At 55.8% G+C, this 22698-nt stretch overlaps 2 protein-coding genes across 2 annotated transcripts in view; one reads left to right on the forward strand and one right to left on the reverse strand.

The window, feature by feature from the left end:
- The first annotated feature begins 1879 nt into the window (after positions 1–1879).
- Positions 1880–15775, forward strand: ROBO4 (roundabout guidance receptor 4). The gene is made up of 18 exons (XM_008688248.2): positions 1880–1989; positions 2336–2665; positions 2923–3080; positions 3275–3395; positions 3652–3779; positions 3869–4097; positions 4354–4466; positions 5168–5336; positions 5488–5670; positions 5783–5825; positions 8190–8326; positions 8442–8705; positions 12354–12461; positions 12653–12791; positions 13026–13253; positions 13413–13771; positions 14784–14990; positions 15123–15775. The coding sequence occupies exons 1-18, from the start codon at positions 1920–1922 to the stop codon at positions 15131–15133; spliced, it is 2997 nt and encodes a 998-aa protein (XP_008686470.2). The 5' UTR covers positions 1880–1919; the 3' UTR covers positions 15134–15775.
- A 1980-nt stretch (positions 15776–17755) lies between these two features.
- The window catches only part of ROBO3 (roundabout guidance receptor 3), a 15723-nt gene continuing 10780 nt past the window's right edge, over positions 17756–22698 (reverse strand). Inside the window, exons 17-28 of the mRNA XM_040630692.1 lie at positions 22420–22605; positions 21771–21794; positions 21648–21690; positions 21306–21445; positions 20794–20988; positions 20500–20638; positions 20128–20340; positions 19586–19737; positions 19354–19461; positions 18977–19144; positions 18301–18485; positions 17756–17984 (exon numbers count right to left, since the gene is read on the reverse strand). Coding sequence (XP_040486626.1) covers positions 17973–17984; positions 18301–18485; positions 18977–19144; positions 19354–19461; positions 19586–19737; positions 20128–20340; positions 20500–20638; positions 20794–20988; positions 21306–21445; positions 21648–21690; positions 21771–21794; positions 22420–22605 — 1565 coding nt within the window. The 3' untranslated portion in view covers positions 17756–17972. The remainder of the gene's footprint in view (positions 17985–18300; positions 18486–18976; positions 19145–19353; positions 19462–19585; positions 19738–20127; positions 20341–20499; positions 20639–20793; positions 20989–21305; positions 21446–21647; positions 21691–21770; positions 21795–22419; positions 22606–22698) is intronic.

The raw sequence follows: 22698 nt of genomic DNA on the forward strand, positions 1-22698 counted from the left end.
GGGGCTCCGTTCCTACAGCTCAGCACTGGCACCTCTCCCCACAGTGTAGCTGAGGCTAAGGCTAGCCACGATCTGAATTCCTTTGAGACTTGTCCTCTTATTCCATCTTTATGGATTGTAGAGACTTGAGCACAAGCCAGTTGGTTCAGATCATTAGCGGAGAATATGGTTGGGCTCCCCAAGTCCAGTGGATAAGCAGAAGAGACTAAAGAAAGACCACCGACAATAGGCAATCTGGGGTCAGACGGGACTGGGGGCTCCGGACCCAGGAAAGTCCCAAGTTGGCAGTAGGCACAGTAAATCCATCTGTCCCACAACATCCTTCCTTGCCTTGTCCTTGGATGACTCCGGTGTCCACATGAATACCCCCCTCATCACTCTGGCCTCCCAGATCCTCGACGCCATAAACTCTACTCCACTCTGCCGGGCACACATATGCCTATGCTCCTGCCCACGGGCTTTGTCACTGCCCTTAGCTCCCCCACTTCTGAAATGCCAGACTCTGCTCTCCAACCCCAAGTCCTACCCTTCCAGCTCCATGTTGCTTTCACTCTGTCTATTCCTTATCCGCTGGAAATGCCCAGTTTCTAGAGACTATGGTGTTCTCTTGCTCTGACTGTCTTTATCACTGTTGGTCTCCATTTGAGGGGAACGAGAAGGAGGAGTGAGGGAGGCCTAGGGCTGTGGCTGCGGCTGCGGCTGGTGCTGAGGCCAGGCTGTGAAGGGGGAGGAAGGGAGGGAGTCAGCTGTGTTAGGGGCCCCACAGAGGAGCTGGCCAGGAACAATGGGAAACAAAGGCTGGACACTCTTCCGCTGAGCCCCAGCGCCTGGCCTTGGCCTTCCGGGAACAGCTCCAGGAAATGGCTGAGATTCCAGATTTGGGAGGAAGAGACCTGTAAACAGGAGCTGGGCTCCGAGAGGGGAGAGCAGCGTCTCTTTAGGGGAGGGGGTGGGGAGGAGTGGCCGGGTGAGCACTGACATTGCAGGCTCAGAAGCTGCAAGGCTTGCCTGTTGTAGGCACAAGGTTCTAGGGCTGGAAAGACCCTGAAAAATGTCCCTGCCAAGGATGCTTGAATAGTTTCGGTGATGGCATGTGCATAAGAATAAATAAATAACGATATTGGCTAACCCTTACACATCACTTAGATTCGGCGCTTTTCTAAGTGATTTCATGCACGATCCCATCTCATTCTTACTCCAGCCCTCAAGGTGGGGACTATTACTATGACTCCTACTTTACAGGTAAGGAAACTGATTTGCAGGGATGAAGGAATTGGCCCAAGGCCTCCCACAGCTTACTTCATTTGTTTCCCAGCCGAGTAGGAACACACTGTGAGCACCTCCCAGCTTGTCCCAGAGCCCCTAACGCCTTCCCATCTTCTGTCCTACCCACCCCCCTCTCCTTGGGGAGATGGGCTGTGGGATACAGTGCGCTCCTGCCTCCCTCCCCCAGCTGCCTTGGCCCACTTTTCTCTACCCTCAGCTTCTCAGTGCAGTGCCCTGAGACTCCACTGCGGGCCTCCGTTCCACTGCGGCAGGGAAATGCTTGGAGCCAAGGGACCAGGATTGGCATCAAGGTTTAAACAGAGGCTGAAGGCTGTGCTTGGAATTACGTCAGTGTGAAGGTCACCTTTAGGAAATACTAGACCCCAAGGTAAACCTTAGAGCCGGAGCTGGAGTCGGGTTGTGGCTACAGGGTCAAGGGCAGAGAGTTTCTCTCTGCTGGTCTCCTCCCAGTTCTCCAAGGCTTGGAGGGCCAGGCAGGAAGCATGGGTTTCCTCAAAGCTGCTTCCCTCCTGGGGCAGAGTCTCGGTCACAAACAACCACCACCACCCCTCCCCGCCCCTCCTTCCCTCCGCTGTGAGCTCAGAGCAGTAGGACAAAGTGCTCGCGACAAGGACAGAGGCCCAAGAGCAGCCATGGGCTCTGGAGGAGCAGGCCTCCTTGGGGCCCCCGGGCCCCTGCCTCTCCTGCTTCTGCTCGTCACGGGTGAGTGCAACCCTCCCCTCTCCTAGCGCCTGCTCCCTTGATCCAAGGCCTGGCCAAGGGGAGAAGAGGCCCCCCGGCTCCTTTGCTTCCCTTTTGTGGTAGGGGTACCAGGGATGATGGTGGTGATGATGACGGGATGATGATGATGACGATGTATGCGTGAGACAGAGGCAGACGGAGGGACAGATTAAGGGCTCTGCCTGGACGTCCTGTGTGCCAGCCCTCTCCTCTCCCAGCTATGTTGTTATGGGAAGTTATCTTCAGACAAGAGAAGGCAGAGAGATCTTCAGGGACTTGGGGGGTCCTGTTGGTAGTCAGACTGGGCTCTGCCCCCCTTTCCTTCCAGGAGGCATGGCCCAGGACTCCCCACCCCAGATCCTAGTCCATCCCCAGGACCAGCTGCTCCAGGGCCCAGGCCCGGCCAAAATGAGCTGCCGAGCCTCGGGCCAGCCACCTCCCACCATCCGCTGGCTGCTGAACGGGCAGCCCCTGAGCATGGTGCCCCCAGACAACCACCACCTCCTACCTGATGGAACGCTCCTGCTGATGCGGCCCCCTGCCCAGGGACGTGCCCACGACGACCAGGCCCTACCCGCAGACCTGGCTGTCTACACCTGTGAGGCCAGCAACCGGCTGGGCACAGCCGTCAGCCGAGGCGCTCGGCTATCTGTGGCTGGTAAGGCCTGGGAGGGGAGGCCCGGGGCGGGGCACGCCTGGGGCCTGATGCCCGAGGTGAGGATATTTGGGGGGCCGTCTGGGAGGGGAGGCCTGGGCTCGGAGAACAGAGGGGTGGGGCTGTGAAGAGTGAACTCAGGGCAGTGAAAAAGCAGGTAAAGCCGAAGGGGGAGAATGTAGTAGGAGGCACCGAGGCAGGGCCTCTGTGGAGGGGAGCACGGGACGCTCGCCCCTGCTGACCCTCCATCATCCCTGCAGTCCTTCGGGAGGATTTCCAGACCCAGCCTCAGGATACAGTGGCCACAGTGGGCGAGCAGGTGGTTCTGGGGTGTGGGCCGCCCTGGGGCCACCCAGAGCCCACAGTCTCCTGGTGGAAGGATGGCAAACCCCTGGCCCTACAGCCAGGGCGGCACGTGGTGAGTGTAGCCCCTTCCCCAAACTTTCTCTGGTCCTGAGCAGAATGGGGCACACCCAGAGGGAGAGACCCGCCCCCCCAGCCCCATGTACCCTGCAGCATTTGAGGAAAGGAAGGCAGTGAGGCCTAAGTTTCCCTCCCCAGTCAGAGCCCCTCCCCACGTGGGAGACTTCACGAAGCACCTGGCCCTGACAGGTCTCCAGGGGCTCCCTGCAGATGGCAAGAGCAGAGAAGAGCGACGCGGGGACCTACATGTGTGTGGCCACCAACAGCGCCGGACGACGGGAGAGCCGGGCAGCCAGGGTATCTGTCCAGGGTAAGGCGAGGGCGGTCAGCTCAAGTTAGGGCCTGGTTTGGGCTGGGGTTAGGGTATGTGGGGGTCAACCTGGGATCAGAATCAGAGTGATGGGGACCCCATTTAAAGGGATTCCCCCATCCTAGGGAGAAATAGCAGTGCTCTAGACTGGGAAATCTGGAAACTGTGGTTGCTCCACGTCTGGGGGCTGTTTCACTCCTCAATTGCACCATCACCCTGGCCTCTAGGCCCCAAACCAGCCTTGTGCTCCCCACAGAGCCCCAGAACTACAAGGAGCCTCTGGAGCTGCTGGCTGTGCACATTCAGCTGGAAAACGTGACCCTGCTGAACCCAGACCCCACAAAGAGCACGAGGCCCGAGCCCGCCGTGTGGCTCAGCTGGAGGGTAAGGCCTGGGACCTAGGGGTGGCGCTGGTCCAGGAAGAGCTGGTCGGAAACTCCTTGACCCCATCCTTCCTCTGGACTCCTTCCCAGGTGAGTGGCCCTGCTGCACCCGCTCAGTCCTACACAGCCCTGTTCAGGGTCCAGACGGCTCCAGGGGGCCCGGGAGCTCCATGGGCAGAGGCCCTGCTGGCTGGCTGGCAGAGCGCAGAGCTTGGAGGCCTCCTCTGGGGCCAAGACTACGAGTTCAAAGTGAGACCGTCCTCTGGCCGGGCTCAAGGCCCTGACAGCAACGTGCTGCTCCTGAGGCTGCCCGAACAAGGTCAGAGACAGATGCCGGCAGGACTCAGCAGTATCCTCTCTGGCATCTTCCTGTCTGTGGCCCCTGGACTGTCCCACTCCAGTCTGGGGGGATGGTGGGTCTTACTCCTGGACTCCCTTCTGCCGTGGCCAGCAAGCAGAACTACAAGAAGCTCCTCTTCTTGTCAGTGTGGTCTACGACCACATGCCCCTCCCAGCTCTGTGTCCTGGAGTCTCATCCTTCAGCATATCTTACAGCCTCTCTTCCTCCCCTCCAGTGCCCAGTGCCCCTCCCCAGGAGGTGACCTTAAAACCTGGCAACAGCAGTGTTCTTGTGAGCTGGTTCCCACCACCTGCTGAGAACCACAATGGCATCATCCGTGGCTACCAGGTACCCCCTTCCTGGTGGTGCCAGGACATCCCTCTTCCCTGGCACCCTGCATACCCTTGCTCTGGCACTGAGAAACAGCCCCCCTGCAGAGAAGCAAGGGAAACTCACTGTTGCTGAGCCAGGGTTTGCCAGACCCTGCCATGCGCTTTCCTACCTGGTCTCATTTTTGTCTCACTGTCCGTCCTGGGTTATTATCCCTACTTTACAGACGTGGAAAGTGAGACCAAGGTCACAGGTGCAGGAAACAGAACAGGAATCAAACCAGGCCACGTCTGACTCCCAGCTTCTAAGGCAGTGACCTCAGAATGTGGTTCTTGGACCAACAGTATCAGCAGTGCCTGACAAGGTGTTAGAAATGCAAATCCTTGGGTCCTTCCTAGGCTTCGTGAAGCAGAAATTCAGGGAGGGGCCTCGTAACCTGGATTTTTAATAAACCCTCCCAGTGACTCTAAAGCACAGTGGAGGTTGAGAACCACGGTCTAACATCTCTTTTAGCAGACTGCTTCGGCCCCGCTTCTGTCAGCCTAGAGAGAAGTCTCTCTCACTCTGTTGGAAGAAGGGAACAGGAAGTATGGCTGCACAGGGTGGAGGGAATGTCCCCAGGTGAACAGCGGAGCTGGGTGACCCCATGCCCGGAGATGAAGGGCTCAGCAGCTGGGACAGTGCAGGGGGACGAGTGCTCACCTCCGCTTGTGTCTCAGGTCTGGAGACTGGGCAACACTTCGCTGCCCCCGGCCAACTGGACTGTGGCGGGTGAGCAGACCCAGCTGGAGATCGCCACCCGAAAGCCAGGCTCCTACTGCGTGCAAGTGGCTGCAGTCACTGGGGCCGGGACTGGGCCCCCCAGTAGCCCCGTCTGCCTCCTGTTAGGTGAGGGCAGTGCCCACCAGCTGACCCATAGCCCTTGCACCCCCCTCCCCACCTTCCTCTCTCCCTTCTTCCATCTCACCCTTCCAGTTCATTGTCTGCCCCACTCTCATCGCCCCACCCACCCCTCCCGCTGAGCTCAAATCGCCCACAGAGCGGACCATGGAGCGAGCCACCCAAGAACTCAGTGACGGTCCCTGGACCCTGGAGCAGCTGAGGGCCACCCTGAGGCGGCCAGAAGTGATTGCTGGTGGGGGCGTTTTGCTCTGGCTGCTGCTGCTGGGCACTGCCGTGTGTGTCCACCGCCGGCACCGAGCGGGGGTGCACCTGGGGCCAGGTGAGAGGATGAAGTGGACTCCCGGGCAGTCGGGGCGGAACAGTACAGCGGTTTAGATCTCAAGCCAGGAGCTGGACACTCCGGATTTAGCCTTCCTTTTGCCCTCTCCCAGGTCTGTACAGATATACCAGTGAGGACGCCATCCTAAAGCACAGGTGAGAGACGAGAGGGGAGGGGCTGAGGGTGAGGCGGGGGCAGAGGGGCCAAGGGACAGTAGAGCCAGAGCAGAGAACTGGATGGAATACTCTCTCTCCTACGGCCAGGCAGTTGGGGCTCCTACTACCCAAATATCTCCTGAACTCCAAGGGAGAATTAATGTCTCTCTCATTAATGTTCCTATCACCCCACTTGACAGTTGAATAAACAGAGACTCATGACGTAAGGGACTTCGCCCAAAGCCACACTGCTAGTAGCTGGTGTGTCACACGTTTAGTCGGTGTGCTTGTCACCCACCTCTCACTAATACTTACTAGACTCTCCTGCTGCCTCGTTCTGCTCGGTGGGGAAAAACTAGCCTGGGAAGACCTGTTTAATTTCTAATTTTCTCTCTATAGCCAGTGTCTACCTAGCAGTGCCTTTGCATCTTGAGGGATCTGTCCTTCACAGTAATCACCCACAGTTCCAGCAGAGGGCGCTCTGCCCCCACGGTCTCGATGCTCACTCCTTGTTCTCAGTAACAGGGTCAGCTGGCAGGTACACCTGCTCCAAGTGTCTCTGGCTGCCAAAGCGAGCGGGTGGTTATGAGACATGATGCTAAGAAAGAAAACATCCTTTTTTGTCTTATTGGCTGAGTTTTACACTAAATAACCATTTCAACTCTCTGCCCACCTCCTCCTGCTCTTTATCTCATTGGATTTCCTCCAAAGGGCTTCATATTCCAAGCCTGTGTCTTTCAACAGAAGTTTATCAAGCCCCCCCTCTGTGTGGGACACAACCAGCCCTTGGGCTGCCGTTTTGCTGTCAGTGTCTCAGCCCAGAGCAAGGTTCCAAGCTGTCTGGGGCCGTATTCCTGTGTTATTCTGTGCTCACTGGCCTTTCTTTTCCAGCTACTTCCTGCTTTACCCTGCTTTACCCTGAACCTTCTCTGGATCCCCTGGGATTTCATCCCTTGTCTTTGAGGGGGATTCCATTCTTTTTTATTTTTTATTTTTTGAAAACTTATTTATTTATTTGAGGGAGAGAGAAAGTGAGACGGGGGAAGGGCAGAGGGAGAGAGAGTCTTAATCAGACCACACTGAGTGCAGAGCCTCATGTGGGGCTCGATCTCAGAACCCTGAGATCAGGACCTGAGTTGAAACCAGGAGTCAGACGCTTAACCAACTTGGCGACCCAGGCACCCCAGGGGGGATTCCATTCCGATTGTTTTGTTCATTCATTTCTTTAGCACAAGCTCCACCCACCAGGAACTCTCAGTGTAGGTGGAGACCGCTGTGCTAGCATATGAATGTATGAATGCAATCCAGTGTTAGCAGTGCAGAAACACGGGGGCGCCTGGGTGGCTCAGTTGGTTCTTAATTTCAGTTTGGATCATGGCCTCAAGGGGGGATCTAGCTCTGTGCTCAGCAGGGAGTCTGCTTACGGATTGTCTTTCTCCCTCTCCCTCCGCACCTCCCCCCCGCCCCGCCCCGCTCATTAGCCCATGCATGCTCTCTCTCAAATAAATAAATCTTTAAAAAGGGGGGGGGCAAAAACATGTACAAGATACGTGGAGGGAGCTAGGGTGGGGAAATATGGGAGGAAGATTCCACATTTACCCTGAGAGTAAGAAGGGGATGGGGAAAGGAGCGGCAAGAATTAACGTGCCATGGTCATAGGGAAGATAAGCCATTTAGGCTGGTGGGGACCTAGGACACAAGATGGGTCAGAGTAAAGGGTAAGTTTGGGGAGCTGGAAGCCAGACCAATGAGGGCTCTGTTAGCCATGCTATGCAGCTGGGCTCTATCTTGGTAAATGGGGAGCCACTGAAGGTTTTAGGCAGAGAATTACTTTGGTCTGACCTCTATTCTTCAAAGATTACTCAGTCAGCCAGCAGGACACCCAGTTCAAAGGGAACCAAACTAGACGTAGAGAAGGCAACATCCATGTGGCAAACTCTTGCTCTGCCAGCTGAGTGATCTCACATTTCCTCACTTTGACTCACAGCATCAGCCTTATATGGAAGGCTTTTTTGGTAGCCCTTTTACAGATAAAGAACCGGGGCTCCAAGAGGCTAGTAGACCTCGTTGCCCAGGGCTGCACAGTTAGGCTGCAGCAGATGGGGATTTTCACAGCGGGTTTGTCTGCCCCTGGATCTGTGTTCTCTTTGTCTCAGCACGTAGCTGTCTCTCTTCAACACCTCCTGGTTCTGGGCCACTTGGACTTCCCCTGGTCCCAGGAAAAGAAAAGACCCCTGAGTTTGGGGGGCCAGGTCAGAGATCTGAAAGAAAGCTGCTATCACCCTCTGAGCTGGAGGTCTTGGCCAATTACGTTCTCGGTTCACCCCATTTCTCCTGCCCCGCCCCCACCCTCCATTGCCGCAGGATGGATCACAGCGACTCCCCTTGGCTGGCAGACACTTGGCGTTCCACCTCGGGCTCTCGGGACCTGAGCAGCAGCAGCAGCATCAGCAGCAGGCTGGGAGCGGACCCCCGGGACCCACTAGACTGTCGTCGTTCCTGTGAGCAGGCCCAGGGGGGTCGGGGGCTCAGCAGGGGAGCAGGGATCCCAGGGCTGGGGCTGGGGGTTGTGGGCGGGACGCACTCACCATAATTCTTCCTGTCTTCTCACCACAGTGATCTCCTGGGATCCCCGAAGCCCTGGTGTGCCCCTGCTTCCGGACACCAGCACTTTCTACGGCTCCCTCATCGCTGAGCTGCCTTCCGGCCCCCCAGCCCGGCCAAGCCCCAAGACCCCAGCTGTCAGGCGTCTCCCGCTCCAGCTGGCCCGGCTCTCCAGCCCCTGGCCCAGTCCAGACAGCCTCTGCAGCCGCAGGGGCCTCGCTTCTCCGCGCCTGCCTCTGGCCCCTGCGGAGGCTTGGAAGGCCAGAAAGAAGCAGGGTAAGGACAGGGAGGATAGACACAGCCTGCTGGAGCGGGTGGCAGGAGGGAACAGGAGTGGGAATGTGGTAGGAACATGGCCTGGGGGCTCTGCAGCCGATGTGGGCTGTATCCCAGCCATGGCTTCTGGTTCCCTTGCCCTGGTAGACGCAGAGTCTCCCCACTATCACCAGAACACTCAGCGAGGGGTGTGCTGGCCTCTGCTTTTCTTGACGCTGTGCTCTGTTTCTGCTTGGCCACACCACTAGTGGGCCCACTTCTGTGTTCATTTGAATTTAGCAAACATTTCATAAGCACCACTGTAGGCCAGCCGTGGGGACACAAGAGACAGCTCTTGCCATCTAAGGCCTCTGAGTCCAAGGAGAGTGGCTGACCAGCGTATAAGTAATGTTAGAACCTGGAAGCGGGTGACCGGTGCTAGCGGGAAGGCTCATCTCCTTGTGCACGGTGCCCGGGCCTCCCCAGACACTGACTCCCAACTGACCTCGCAGAGAAGACTGAGGGATTCCTTTCTGCCCAGATTTCTCTCCTGACTTCCGCCTGCCCGCTTTGGCTTCCCAGAGACAAATAATCATGGTGTCTGTTTCTTTAGCAACTACTCTGTGTTGCGTGCCTTACATATTTGTTTTTTCATTTAATCATACCCCCAACCTCTTGGCTAGGTATTATTTCTCTAATTTTGCAGATGGGGAAAGAGGATCAGAAATGAGTACCTTGTTCAAAATCCCACCAGTCAGTAAGCTGCCGAGCTCAGATTTGAAGCCAGAGTGGTCTGCTTCCAAAGGCCACACTCTGACAGCTCCCTTGAGAGATTCTATTCTACCACTGACTATTTTCTCTTCTTTCTGAACATGGGCCTGCACTCCACCTGCTGTCTGCATGAGCCTTCTGTGCTGATTAGTAAGGCTTACAAATGTCCTACAGCCAATTCTTTTTTTTTTTTTAAGTGGATACAATCCAACTTTCATGAAGACAGAGATGGATTCAGAGTAATTAAGAGCTTGTCCAATATCCAGAATTTTATGACTCTAAATATTAGCAAAGTTGGCATTCTTTCCAGCTTCGCCTGAGAACTATAGCATTAAGAATCCCCGGTGGTAATGAAATAGCAGCGGAAAAGGGGTTGAAAAAGTCCCATTTAAAAACGAGCCTTCCCACCGAGAACGACACCGACTTGGATATGATGTGTAGCCCATCCTAGAACATTAATACTACTGGGGAAAAAAGTAAGTCGCTTTCTACAGTTAATTCTCAAGACAGGTTCCAATTCTGAGACGAGGCTTTGGTCCCCACTCCACCCTGTGTCTCCTCACCCCAGCCCCACTGGCTCACCACAGTAGCTCCCCTGCACTGGTGACACTCGATGGCCCAGCTCTGGTTCCCGGGACGCCAGCAACAGCAAGACTTTGCTATGGTCTTGTCCAGAGCCATGGAGTTGGCTCTACTGCTGTCACTTAGTCCAAAAGACTGAGGAGTCTTTGTCTTCAGACACTGCAAGCTCTCTCAGTGCCCCCCATTCCCCTCAACCTGCTTAGTCCTTTTTTCTTATTAATTGACCTTGGTTGGGTTTTTTTTTCTCCACCACGACTATACTGTCTTTTTTCATCCATTATATCAGGGTCTTAGTTCCACTCTGCCAGATACATAGAGTATCCTAATCACTTAATGAATTCAAACAAACATTTATCGCCATTCAGGTATACCCAACGAGATTTGACCTAACCTTGATAAAATTTTTATCGTGCAGTTTGCTCAAATAACACTGAAAACTGAAATCCAAGTAATTGCAAGTGTGGTAGAAGAAGGCTTTGGGGACTAGAATCCTTTAGAGGAAATAAAATGGACTGGGACAAAGGTGGCCTTTTCTAGGACTGGCCTTTCCTCCTCCTTGTCCACACAAACCAGCCAACCAACATGTGTCCCCTTTTCTGAGCTTACTCAGGAAGCCAGAACTAGAGGACACAAAGCCGTTGATAGCAGAGTTGGAGCACCTGAGGTTGCCTCAGGACTCCCTCGGTCACACAACAAATAAAGGAAGTAAATTAAAAAACAAAGCAGCCTACGAACAAAAGGAAATTCTGGTAGAGGAAGTATAGTCATTGTGTGGGTTTTCATCCCAGTGGCTCAGAAGTTCTGACCACTGTACATGGATTCCCAGGGCCCAGATAGTCTTGGTGAATGCTGTAGCCTTGATCCCGTCCCTGCTCTGAACCTGCCCACGGTGGCCTCCAAATCTCTGAGATTGGACCGACTAGACAGCTATGCCTTGAGGTCCTGCCTGGTCTCTGGTTTGCCAAGGAAGGAACCCCTTTCCTAACTGAGCTTCTAATCGTGTGACACTAATCTGAAGGCTGCTTCTTTTTTCCTTTACTTAGTATTTTCCTGGTTCCTGGTCTTGGGGAAATCTCTTCCCTCCATTACCCCCCTGGTTCCCTTCTGATTTAAACTTAGATCCATTCGGGTTTTGGCCTGACCAAGAAGCATGCTCTTGGGTCACTGCACACAGCTGGGTCTGTTCTTTCAGTTACCTCAGCTTCTCCATTGTCAGAGTTCACTTAAGTGGCCATGTGAGCCGCCATATTGTGAATCCTCTCACCTCACGTTGACATCTACATCTCTGGTATTATCCATCCATTTGCTCATTCATTCAACAAGTATCATCAGGGGCACCTGGGTGGCACAGTGGTTAAGCGTCTGCCTTCGGCTCAGGGCATGATCCCAGCGTTATGGGATTGAGCCCCACATCAGGCTCTTCTGCTATGAGCCTGCTTCTTCCTCTCCCGCTCCCCCTGCTTGTGTTCCCTCTCTCGCTGGCTGTCTCTATCTCTGTCGAATAAATAAATAAATAAAATCTTTAAAAAAAATAAAAACAAAAACAAAAACAAAAAAAACAAGTATCATCAAATATCTATGGGCAGGGCATTGCCTCCCTGGGCAAGACATCCTCCCCTCTTCTTCTCAGCTGACTCTCTCCTGTTACACCCGGCACGGTGTGGGGTTGTCTTACCCTCTCAGCCTCAGCTCAACTTGACAGTCCAATCCTTCTTTCCAAGTGACAGATACTCAGATTTCTCAGGGCAAGGTTATCCAGAACCATGGCAGATATTTGTAATGTGAGAGATGGAAATTAACAGATTCTCTTCCAGAAAAGAAGGGGTATTTGTCTTCACAGGGCCAAAATTCATGAGAGGAGTAGCAATGTGAGGGTACAGAGATCAGGAAGATTGGAATGTGTATACAGTAATGAAAAGAAAATTGTCCAAGTATCTTTCAGGCACCAGGAACTTCACAATCTGTTTTTATAAATAAATTAAAATTGGCAAAACTATCATTTGACTGGGTGTTCCCAAAGGAACCCAAAGCTCAGAAAAGTGAATGGATTTACCTGAGGTCACACGGCAACAACGTAACTGAGCTGGGCTGTCAGTGCAGGTCTTTCCACTCCAAGCCTAGTGCCACCTTCCTCCCTTATCATAGCTTCCTGGATGAAGGTGAAGGTGCAGAGGATGGAGGGGGGTTCTTCCCTCTTTTCTCTGGGTTCAGGGACCCTAAAGCTTAACTGAATGACAGGCTGAAGATAGAGTGTGTGGTTGGGGTTGAAAGGCCCACCCTGGCTTGCCCCCCACCCGCTGACTCTTGCCTTTGCAGAGCTGCAGCAAGCCAACAGCTCCCCGCCCCTCCAGGCAAGCTGCCCTCTGGAGCTCTGGGCCTCGGAGTTGGGGAACAGAGGCTCCAAGAACCTTTCCCAAAGCCCAGGTGAGAGGAGGCCCCAAAAGGGAAGTGGGGGGAAGAGGCAGGGTGTAAGCGTCCACAGCCCCTACAGGTGGCTGCTCTTGCCCCTGAGGAGGCTGGGTGAGTGGGGTGTGGAGACAGGAAGCTGGGGGCTCGGTGGGGTCTGGGGCTGATGGGAGTTCTGCCAGTCTCACCCCCAGGGTATTGTTCCCCAGGAGCTGTGCCCCAGGCTCTGGTTGCCTGGAGGGCCCTAGGACCACAGCTCCTCAGCTCCTCCAATGAGCTGGCTTCGCGCCCTCTCCCCCCAACACCCCTCGCTTCTCGTGGAGCCCCTGCTCAGAGTCAGCAGACCCAGTAAGAGGGCATGGGGTCGGGAAGCAGGGCTGGGGGCCTCGGGGTGTGAGGGATGTTCGCTGAGCTCAGACAGGGGCTGGGGGACTAGGGGTGTGAGGGGTGTTCGCTGAGCTCAGACAGGGGCTAGGGGACTAGGGTTGTGAGGGGTGTTCGCTGAGCTTGGACTGGGGTTGGGGGAGGGTGACGGGGGGGAGCTGCACTAACCACCTGTTATCACTCTCTTACCCCAATCAGGCACTCTGTGGAGCCCCAAGCTCCCTCCTCCCTCCCACTGCCAGCAGCCCCCCTCCCCATCCTGATCCCCTCCAGCCCCCAGGCCTCTTCCCTCTCTGGTCCCAGCCCAGAGTCCAGTCGTCTGTCCAGCTCTTCACTGTCGTCCCTGGGGGAGGATCAGGACAGTGTGCTGACTCCTGAGGAGGTGGCCCTGTGCCTGGAGCTCAGTGAGGGTGAGGAGACCCCCAGGTGAGTTGCCTGAGGGACGACCACAGGACTACAGACGAGCACGTGACAGGAGCACGCTTCTCGCTCCCTGGCCCCGCACTTTCTCCATGGGAATGTTTCTGCTCTGCCAGCCTACTCACCCCAACCGTAGTCCTGTCCCCCATTTTGTCTCTTCTCTAGGAATAGTGTCTCTCCCGTGCCAAGGGCCCCTTCACCCCCTGTCACCTACGGCTACATCAGCATCCCGGCAGCCTCAGAGCTGGCAGACGTGGGCAGGGCAGGAGGAGGGGTGGGGTCCGAGGTGAGGGGCTTGCTGTGCCCACCCCGGCCCTGCCCCACCCCCACCCCCAGCGAGGGCTCCTTGGCCAACGGCTGGGGCTCCGCCTCCGAGGACAACGCCCCCAGTGCCCGAGCCAGCCTGGTCAGCTCCTCTGACGGCTCCTTCCTCGCTGATGCCCACTTTGCCCGGGCCCTGGCAATGGCCGTGGACAGCTTTGGCTTGGGTCTGGAGCCCAGGGAGGTGGACTGTGTCTTCACGGGTATGTGAGATCACCCTGCCTCTCTTCTCACCTCCACCCTGTGGAATAGCCACAGCTCCTGGAAGAACCCCTCCCCGCCGTTTCCCCAACCAAGAGAGAAGGCTTCTTAATCATTGTCTTTGTGGTTATCCTTAAAACAGCTAGCTGTCCCCAGCCCTATGATAAGTGCTTTATATGCATTCAATATTAACACCTCTATGGGGACTATTCTTTATCTTTCTTTTCCCAATGAGGAAACTATATATCAAACAGGTTTTTTAACTTGCCCAAGGTCACCCACAAGAACAAGGACAAAATGTTCAAGTCTAAAGCCCGGAGGCCGCCAATTGTATGACCCCTTGACTTCCCTCCAGGTCCCTCCTCTTAACCCAGACGCTGGTATCCAGGACAGATTGCTCCCCACCTCTTCTCTTTATTCCAACCCACTGTTTCAGATTCTCCTCACTATGGAAAGTTCTGTTTTCTCTCTTACCTCCTGCTATGCTTACCAGCCCTTCCTCTTGCCCTGTCTGTGGCTGGGGTGAGGAGAAGCTGGGCTCACCCCTCCACCTGTCGAGCAGAGTGGGACCATTATCTCCATGTCAACAAATTGTTGCTCAGGGCTCCCTGTGCCCCTTCCTCATACACTTTGTCAATCCCCTTTCCCCATCTTATGAACCCTAACTCTACCCTTTGCCCCCAAAGAAAAACAACCTGGCTTGTGGTAAATGGGAAAGCAAGGATTATTCAGGACAGAGGGAGAAGAAGGATGCCAGGGTGAGGGGTGGGGGGTGGAAGGGTGAGAGTATGGATAGAAGGCCAGAGCTGGGCTAGGAGGAAACAGTTCAAACTATTCTCTCTAAAGAAACCAATGGACTCATTCCAAAGGGCACCAGAATTGATGGACCAAGTTGGGGCTAGGTTATCTTTCAGGTTGGGTGTGTGCCTTAAGCAGGCCCTAAGCGTTCTGCCCTAACCTCGTCCCTCAGAGTGAAAGTCGACCCTCTACAAATAAATCCACCCTCCCTGACAGATGCCTCCTCCCCTCCCTCCCCGAGGGATGACCTCTTCCTGACCTCCACCCTCTCCCTGCCCCTGTGGGAGTGGAGGTCGGACTGGCTGGAGGACATGGAGAACCCCCACAGCCAGCGGCTGGGAAGGGGGCTGCCGCCCTGGCCCCCCGACTCTCGGATCTCTTCCCGAAGAAGTCAACTTGGCCGTCCTGAGCCCAAGGCTGGCAGTAAGTGTCTGCGTGCCCAGCTGATGGGGCGACCTTGCCTCAGGGATTCTGGGGGAGGAGCCAGGAGGGAGCCCTGGGGTTGGGCAGGAGAGAGGAGCAGCAGGGTAACCCCACTCTCCCTCGACTTCACAGACTCCTCATGAAGTGTGCCCGAGACCGCCCAGAAGAGAATCAAACCACCCCTCCCGCGGAGTGTCAGTCTTGCCCTGTGCTTCTCGGGCAGCTGGGGGACCACCTTGCCCAGCCTCCAGGAGAGCTCTCCTCCTTCGGGATTGCGAACACAGACTAAAGCAAAACAAAACAAGCACAAAGCAGAGCCGGAGACCACAGCGAGCAAAAAGTCATCCCGGCCTGACTCCTCGCCCTTGCTTTCTCCTCCTTCCATCATCCATTCCACAGCCAGGTCTTTTGGCCTGAGAAGCAGCCTAATCTTCTGATCTACACCCCGACTTGGATCACGGAAAGTGGGGAGGCCAGAGGTCTTCCCAGAGCCTGTGGGACAGGCGGTAGGGGAAGGAGCTTTACAGAGCCACCCCTCTCTGGAGGGGACCCTTCATTCTCCAGGGGCAGGCTCACCTCTCCCCAGCCACACCCGCTGGAGGAAGGAAGGAGGACCAGCACTGAAGCAGTGAGGCCCTACCTTGGTCCCAAGGCAGAGGGGCCAGGATGGATCCAGGGAGGGAGCTAAAGGAAGGGAGGTGGGAAAATGGGGGACAAAACCCTCTCCTCATACCGTGGACTCTGTGAACTTAAGAAATTGATACCATAAAACTGTAATGACTTGAGTGTGGTGAGATCATTCCCCAGAGCCCCATTTGGGGGAGGGTTCCCGGAGATATGGGAAGAATTCTGAGTTTAAAAGGGATCCGGTGTTCATTGGCACTCAGGGAGAATCACTTAGCTCTGTTCTGTGATTAAGGGAAGAATTACACGCATCCTTTGGATTCTCCTGGTCTGCTGGTCTTCACAACTTGTCCCGGAAAGACAACTCCTGCTTTCAGTGGTCCCAGCCCCCCTCCCCAGGGACCAGTCCCAGATGGTTAAGACCAGATGGTTTCTTAAAATAGACAAAGTAGCGCAATTCCCCAAAAGGTAGAACCACCTGTAACGGTTGGCTGGTGAACAGCCTTCAGGCAAAACAACAGAACAGAGAAATGGAGCAGGACTGCCAGGGCCGGAGTCACAGAAAGTTCCAGAAGGGCAGGTGGGGCCCCGTCCTTCTAACTTGGTGGGAAAGACAGGGGCAGAAAACAAATTGGAGGGGCGGGGGGAACGGTGCTTCTGAGCAAGACCAGGGCCACAGGAGGACACATTTAGGGGGGCCAATTAGGAAGCAAGCCCAGAAAGGGGGTATAACCCTCCCACACCTAAGCCACTCTACCTGGAGGCCACTCTGAACTCACAGGCCAAGTGAGGCAGGGCCTGGGGGACACGGTACTGCCTGAACTACCTTAACCGGGCCAGTCTGGGCTGGAGGGTCTAGTCTCAGAATAAGAAATCAGTGCTCCGGATACATATCCGTTCCTCTCTATTTGCTTTTCCTTTTTTGGATTTTGTTTTTCTTTTCGCTTCCTGGTAAAATTCCTTTTGAAAACATTCCAACCCTATTTGCCAGACCAATGGAGAAAAAGGGACTTGTACACACAGGTCACAGTGGCAGGAGAGGTCAGAAAGAGCCTGGGCTTGGGGGTGGGGGTGGGGGCCGTGGCCGTCCCCTGAGAGCCCAGGGCAGTTACTGAGCCTGGGGGTGAAGAAGTCAGAAGGAAACAAAGCTCAGAAAACCATTCGGGGTCATGGGCTATGAGAGAAGAAGCAGTGCGCACTGTGGCATTCAGGGCCAAAGTTTCAAAAAATCCTATGCCAGCCAAACCCATCACATCCAGGCCTAGACTGGCCAAGAGATATCCCTGTTCACACACCCTTCTGTAAGGGGGTCAGGTTTTTCCTACTTGGCTGGGGTTTCCCCCATCAACCCCATTCTTTGAGTTTTATTTTGTTCATTTATTTTTAAAAATTGTTTACAGATTTTTTTCTTTTTTTTTTAAAGATTTTATTTATTTATTTGACAGACAGAGAGACAGCCAGCAAGAGGGGGAACACAGGCAGGGGGAGTAGGAGAGGAAGAAGCAGGCTCCCAGCGGAGGAGCCCGATGTGGGGCTCGATCCCAGGACTCTGGGATCACGCCCTGAGCCGAAGGCAGACACCCAACGACTGAGCCACCCAGGCGCCCCTGTTTACAGATTTTTAAAATTTATTTTAGAGAGAGAGCAGGGGGGAGCAAGGGGGAGCAGAGGGAGGGGGAGAGGGACAAGCAGACTCCCCACTGAGCGTGGAGCCCGACGAAGGGCTCCATCTCACGACCCTGAGATCTTGACCTGAGCCGAAATCAAGAATCAGATGCTTAACGGCCTGAGCTACCCAGGAGCCCTTCTTTGAGTCCTCAAAAGTTATTATTATTATGAGGGGCATATTTCCCTACAGGAGAGTAGCTAGACCCTGGAGGAGGGCACCCAGGGAGGGTCTGGCTTGGTTGTCTGAAGGTGGGACAAGTTTCTCACTGTTGGTTACTAGTTTTAACTGGGGAGAGAGTGGGCTTCAGCTCCCTCAGGAGGCAGGACAGGCCCCTGTCCTCACCTAGTGCTTTTGATGGAAGTTCAAAAGGAAGTGGGGACTACTCTGTGTGCCTTGGTCTACACTCTCTCGCAGCCCCTTCTTCCCCATGTCCTCACAAAACCAGACAAGCAAGGTCCAGGGCTCTGATCAGACTCTTTTTATTGTCTCTTTTACAAATGAGGTTCAGGTAGAAAGAGATAGAAAGGGAAGAGCTGGCTCTCTGACTTCCGAGCATCATTGCCGGGAGGGAAGAGACCCCCCGCTCCTCTCTGCTCACCCCCATTTACCAGGGAGAGGGACTGTCATCCAAGGCTTCCAGCCCGGGGACGAGCCCTTCCCTGTGGAACTCCTGATATCCTCATCAAGGGTCATCTTGATTCCTAGAGAGAGAAAGAGGCTGGTTTGCAAGGCCCTAGGCCAGGGCAAACAGGTTATAAGAGGGGACATGCCTCTTTTCTTCCTCAGCCCTTCTCCTGAACCCACTCTCCTCTGGGGAGCCCAACCACCTCTACGTATGACCTTGACTTCACCCTTTGTCACCTGTTCTCCAGGATTCCTCCCTTCCCCCTCATTCCCTGGGTCCCCTCCTTTTGACACTTGCTCAGAAAGCCCTTCTCTACCTTCCTGTTCCCAGTCACCCCTTGGCTCACCCCTCCTAGCCTTCTACTTCCATTGCTCGCATACCCCAGTCCCCACCTCTCCACGTTTCTGCCCCGGCCTTTGGCTCTGGCTCCGGCTCCGGCTCCGGCTCCGTCCAGGGCCCCGGGAGCCTCGAGAGCTGCTGGAACCTCTCGAAGAGTTGCTTCCTGCTGTGGAACAGGTGCTGGTGCCCTGGCCCCGGGACAGGAAGCTTGGTCGGCTGTAAGGGAACCAGGCCTCTTCTGCAGCACAAGAGAGAAGGGCCACCAGGCCCAGGCAAAGAACAGAACATCACTGTTTGCCTACTGGGCCACTGTGACCTCAATCCCAGCTCTGGAAGAAGAGTTGAGGGCAGACATGGGGCTCAGGCCATCATGGGGGCTGAGGAGCAACAGAAGGCCCAGCACATGGCCTTGACATAACGCATGCTCAGAAACCCGTCAGGAACTCCCAGACAGAAAGAGCCTTGGGAAACGAGAGACAGAACACCCAGCCCCACTCTTCTCTCATCTGGGCTTCAGTCCTGGGAAATTACTCAGGGGATTTTTCCTGGAGAGAGCTACAGAGACAAGTATAGGTTTTGATCAAATGCATGAGCCCAAATGAAGGTGAGGGGTGTGCCGGGTTGATAATTTCAGGGTCCTTCTATGGCACCGTCTCGACTACACAATTAGCCTCCAGTCCCACCTTCTCATGTAGCAGTGACCCTCTGGCTTGCCCTGGCCCTCCTTACCGTCCAGGTGAGGACCCCGCTGGGCCCCCAGGGGCCCAGCCTGCGCCATTCTCCTCTCCCCACTGCGCTCCCGCTCCCGTTCCAAGGAGGACATGCTGCCAGCTGCTCTCAGCCCTAACGCCCAGCTCGCCTCTTCCTCTGGTGGTGGCAAGGGTGGTGGGGGCAAGTCTAGGGAGAGACCTGTTTTCAGCAGAGTCTCCCACCTCTCCTGATACCAAATCTTTCTCCCACTTCTACTCCCCCGCACCAGGAGCCTGCAAGTGAAGAGCCCAAGATTTGGGTTCACCTGCTCCCTCCTCCAGCCCCCAGAGCTCACCCTTGGTTTCCTGCCTATTCCCCCTCCTGTCACCATCTCTCATGGCCCATGGCACCCTCACCTCCAGGACTGTGCTCCCGACGGTATGGAATAGCCTTGGGTTTCCGGATTCGGGCACGGGGCCCTTGAAGTGGAGGAGTCATCTCCCCATGCACCTGCCGGGTTCTCCCTGTAGCATCAGCGGATGGGGAGAAGAGCGAGTAAGAGAGAGGATCAGGAAAGGGGCCTGAGGATGAAGAGGAAACAAGTTGTGGGGGGGGGGTATGGGGAGGTTGAGCATTCTGCAGACTCACCTGGGGCACTGCTGGCTGTGCTGGGGACAGGGCTGGAGCTGAGGTGATGGGAGGCTGTGGCGCCAGCACCCAGGCCAGCAGGCCTCCCTTCATGGCTACTCAGAGTGGGCTGAGATACACTGAGAGGGGAACTTGGCCCGAGGGGCACCCTCCTGCAATGACATGAGGCCTCAGCATTCGTTCACTCAAGGAACTCTAAGTACCCACCATGTGGCAGGGACTGTGCTAGATACTCCGAGGAATAAGGCACAGGCTGTCCCCGACAAGGCTCTCAAGCTACTGAAGTATGAGGAGGGGCATATTTTTGAAATGCCCTGAGAAGCCTGCAGAGCCGCTCCAATGGAGAACCAGTCTGAAGGGAGTGAGAGACTTTGTCAGCCTCCACGTTCCTTCCCAAATCACACTCCACTCTGACATGGTCATGGGACCTCTGTACCCCAGATTCACCCACCCATCCATCCGTTCACCTATCCATCAAATCATCCACAGAGTAGATATGTACCCAGGGCCTATAATGTGCAAGGCACTATATACCCCCCTACCTGGGCATCTGGTGGAGATGGGGAATGTCAGTGGGGGGCTGGGGAGGGTCAGGAGGTGAGGGGGTAAGAGTGGCTGTGGACTGCTGTCCATAGGAAGATGCAGGAGAGGAGGCTTCCCCTTGGGATGGAGGGACCGAGCACCCTCCTCTGGAGCTGGGCTCTGCCAGATGGCTCCTCTCAGGCATTGGTGGGCACCACTCTTCTGGCTCTGAGCTGGGGCAAAGAGGAAGGGGAGTAGTGATGACTGAGTAGCTTCCATACCTTCTACTTGGCCTCCCTGTTTCCCTCCTCCCTCCTCTCCCAGCACATCTGCCCTCCCCCTGCAGGGGTCCCTCCGCTGGTCCTATCTGGTTAGGGCACCTGCATCCTTACCCGCCCTCCAGCTCCTCCTCAGGCCCCTCTAGGCGGCTCAGTTCACACGAAGGGGGAGGTGGTGGCAGGGCCTCTGGCCAGTTGAGAGAGGGCATTTGCACAGGTTTTCCCAGAAGCTTTACTTTGCCTCCCCTGACTCCTGAGAAGGGTAGGATGGGGACGCACCAAGATAAGAGGCAGATGAGAAATGTCAGAAGAAAGTGCTGGGCTGGGTCCCAGAGGGGAAGGGTAGAGGATATTCTTTGGGGATACTCTGCTCAGAGCTAAAATGGGGTGTTAGGGACTAAGTCATACCACTGTCTCCCTGGCTCCATTCTGGAGGAGCATACTGGCTCCAGGTGCCTGGATCCCCTGAGGGATTTGGGGGGAAACCCCCGTGGAAGGTCTGCAGCTCCTCCCCAGCTGGGTCAATGGTGCTGTAGACAGGACCCTCGGTAGGGGCGGCAGCGCCCCGGGCCGTCTGAGCCAGGTACAGGGAGATCCCTGCTTCTGAGGAGGAGAAAGAGGGAGGCCAGGGGGGAGGCAAGGGGCAGGGGGCAGAGACAGAGAAATAGCGGACAACAGGAGAATGGAGGGCAAAAGGAGATCCCACCGGATCAACTTCTTCCCCCACCCAAACCTTACCTCCCAAACCAGGGTAAAGGTTAGGCATAAGAGAAGCTCCCCCAACTCATATCCTCCCCAAGGACTGACCAACCTCAGGAAGACTGGCAATCCTCGGCTCCCTTCAGTTTGCCCCAGGAGGTGGAGAGGAGAGAAGGGTGTTGGGGGCCAGGTGTGCCCCTGAGGGAATTAGAACTCCTCACCATTGTAATATCTGTCGTCTGGGTCAGGATTGCTGGGGCAGCAGCTCCCCCTGGGCTCCTGGGCTGAGGGACTTCGAGATGGGTGGGGCCACGAGTCTGCTAGCCAAGGGTAGGGGGCGGGGCCAAGGCCCATGGGTGGCCTGAGGGAAAGCACGTGAACGCTGGGGACCCAGAGCCTGAACAGGCCAGCGATTTTAAGGGTAATCAGGAGTTGAAGGACAGTAATGGTGAATTTGGGGGTGGCCGGTGGGAGACAGTCGGTGGCAGTGAGGCCTGGGGAGGAAGGAGAATGGTCTCTTGATGGAGGAGGACTATCCTTGGGAGATGGAATAAGAGGATTACCTGGAACTGGCTCCAGAGAGGCCCTCTGAGTGTGGGAAGGACACTGGGAAGATGAGGGGGAGACTGAGTGAGAGAAGGGCCGGTATTTGGGGTCTGAACCCCACTGGAGCAGAGACAGCTTACCTGCAGGTGTGTAGGCAAAGGAGGCTTCCGAAAAGGAATCCATGGGAGAAAGAAGAGAGTAAATGGAGAAAGGATCAGAAATAACCACATTCTTGTCACCTTTTTGGCCACGGTCCCAATTCCACCACTCAGCCTGTACCCTGGACCAATTTCATTAGAATTTCTAGGAGTGGGACTCAAGCATCAGTATTTTTCTAAAAGTTCTCCCAAGTGATTCCCATGTGTAGCCAAGGTTGGGAACCCTGATTTAAGGGAACTCAGAATCTCTCCAGACACGCCCCTTACCAGGGAGTAGCAGAAATCTCGTAGCCTCTTTTCAGCGGGCTCCGCCTTTCCACCCAGACCCCGCCCCACAATTTAACGCCCAGGATCCTGGCCACACCCCCTGCCAGGCCCCGCCCTTCAGGAAAGAGCTCCCCGCCCCTCTCCAGAATTGCCCCTTCTATACTGAGACTGAACCACCAGTCCCTTCTGACCCCGCCCCCACTTACAGAGCGGCGAGCCCCTCCCGTCCTGCTCTCCGTCCGGCCCGCCTCCCTCCCTGAGGGGCGGGATCTCCAGGCTCCGCCCACTCCAAGGCCCTCCTTCCCGTCTCCCCATCGCCCAAGTGCGCCCCTCAGCCCGCGCCGCCCCCCAAGGCCCCGCTCACCCGTGTAGTGACTGAGCTCCTTGCGCTGCCTCCGGCGCCGGTAGAGGACGGCGCAGAGCCCGAGCAGCAGCGCCCCGCAGGCAGCGCCGCTGCCCGCGAGGAACGCAGGCTCCCGCAGGACCCTCGCCAGCCGCTCCGCCAGCCCCGGGCCCACCTCGAGCCCAGGCTCCGATTCCGGAGGGGAAGCTGTGGGGGTCAGAGAGGTGAGGGGATCAGGAGCCTGGAAACCCGGCAGGGAGGAAGAGGACTTCCCTGACCCCGTAGGTACCCCCCCCCCCC

This window comes from Ursus maritimus, unplaced genomic scaffold, assembly GCF_017311325.1.
Source record: "Ursus maritimus isolate PB19 unplaced genomic scaffold, ASM1731132v1 scaffold_16, whole genome shotgun sequence".
Classification (NCBI taxonomy): domain Eukaryota; kingdom Metazoa; phylum Chordata; class Mammalia; order Carnivora; family Ursidae; genus Ursus; species Ursus maritimus.

What these genes read in the sequence shown, in the direction of transcription:
- ROBO4 (XM_008688248.2), top strand. Translation starts at nt 1,920, where the DNA reads ATGGGCTCTGGAGGAGCAGGCCTCCTTGGGGCCCCCGGGCCCCTGCCT. An exon ending in GGGGGTGCACCTGGGGCCAG is followed by an intron (nt 5,671 to 5,782) that starts GTGAGAGGATGA and finishes GCCCTCTCCCAG; the next exon opens with GTCTGTACAGATATACCAGT. An exon ending in ACTAGACTGTCGTCGTTCCT is followed by an intron (nt 8,327 to 8,441) that starts GTGAGCAGGCCC and finishes TTCTCACCACAG; the next exon opens with TGATCTCCTGGGATCCCCGA.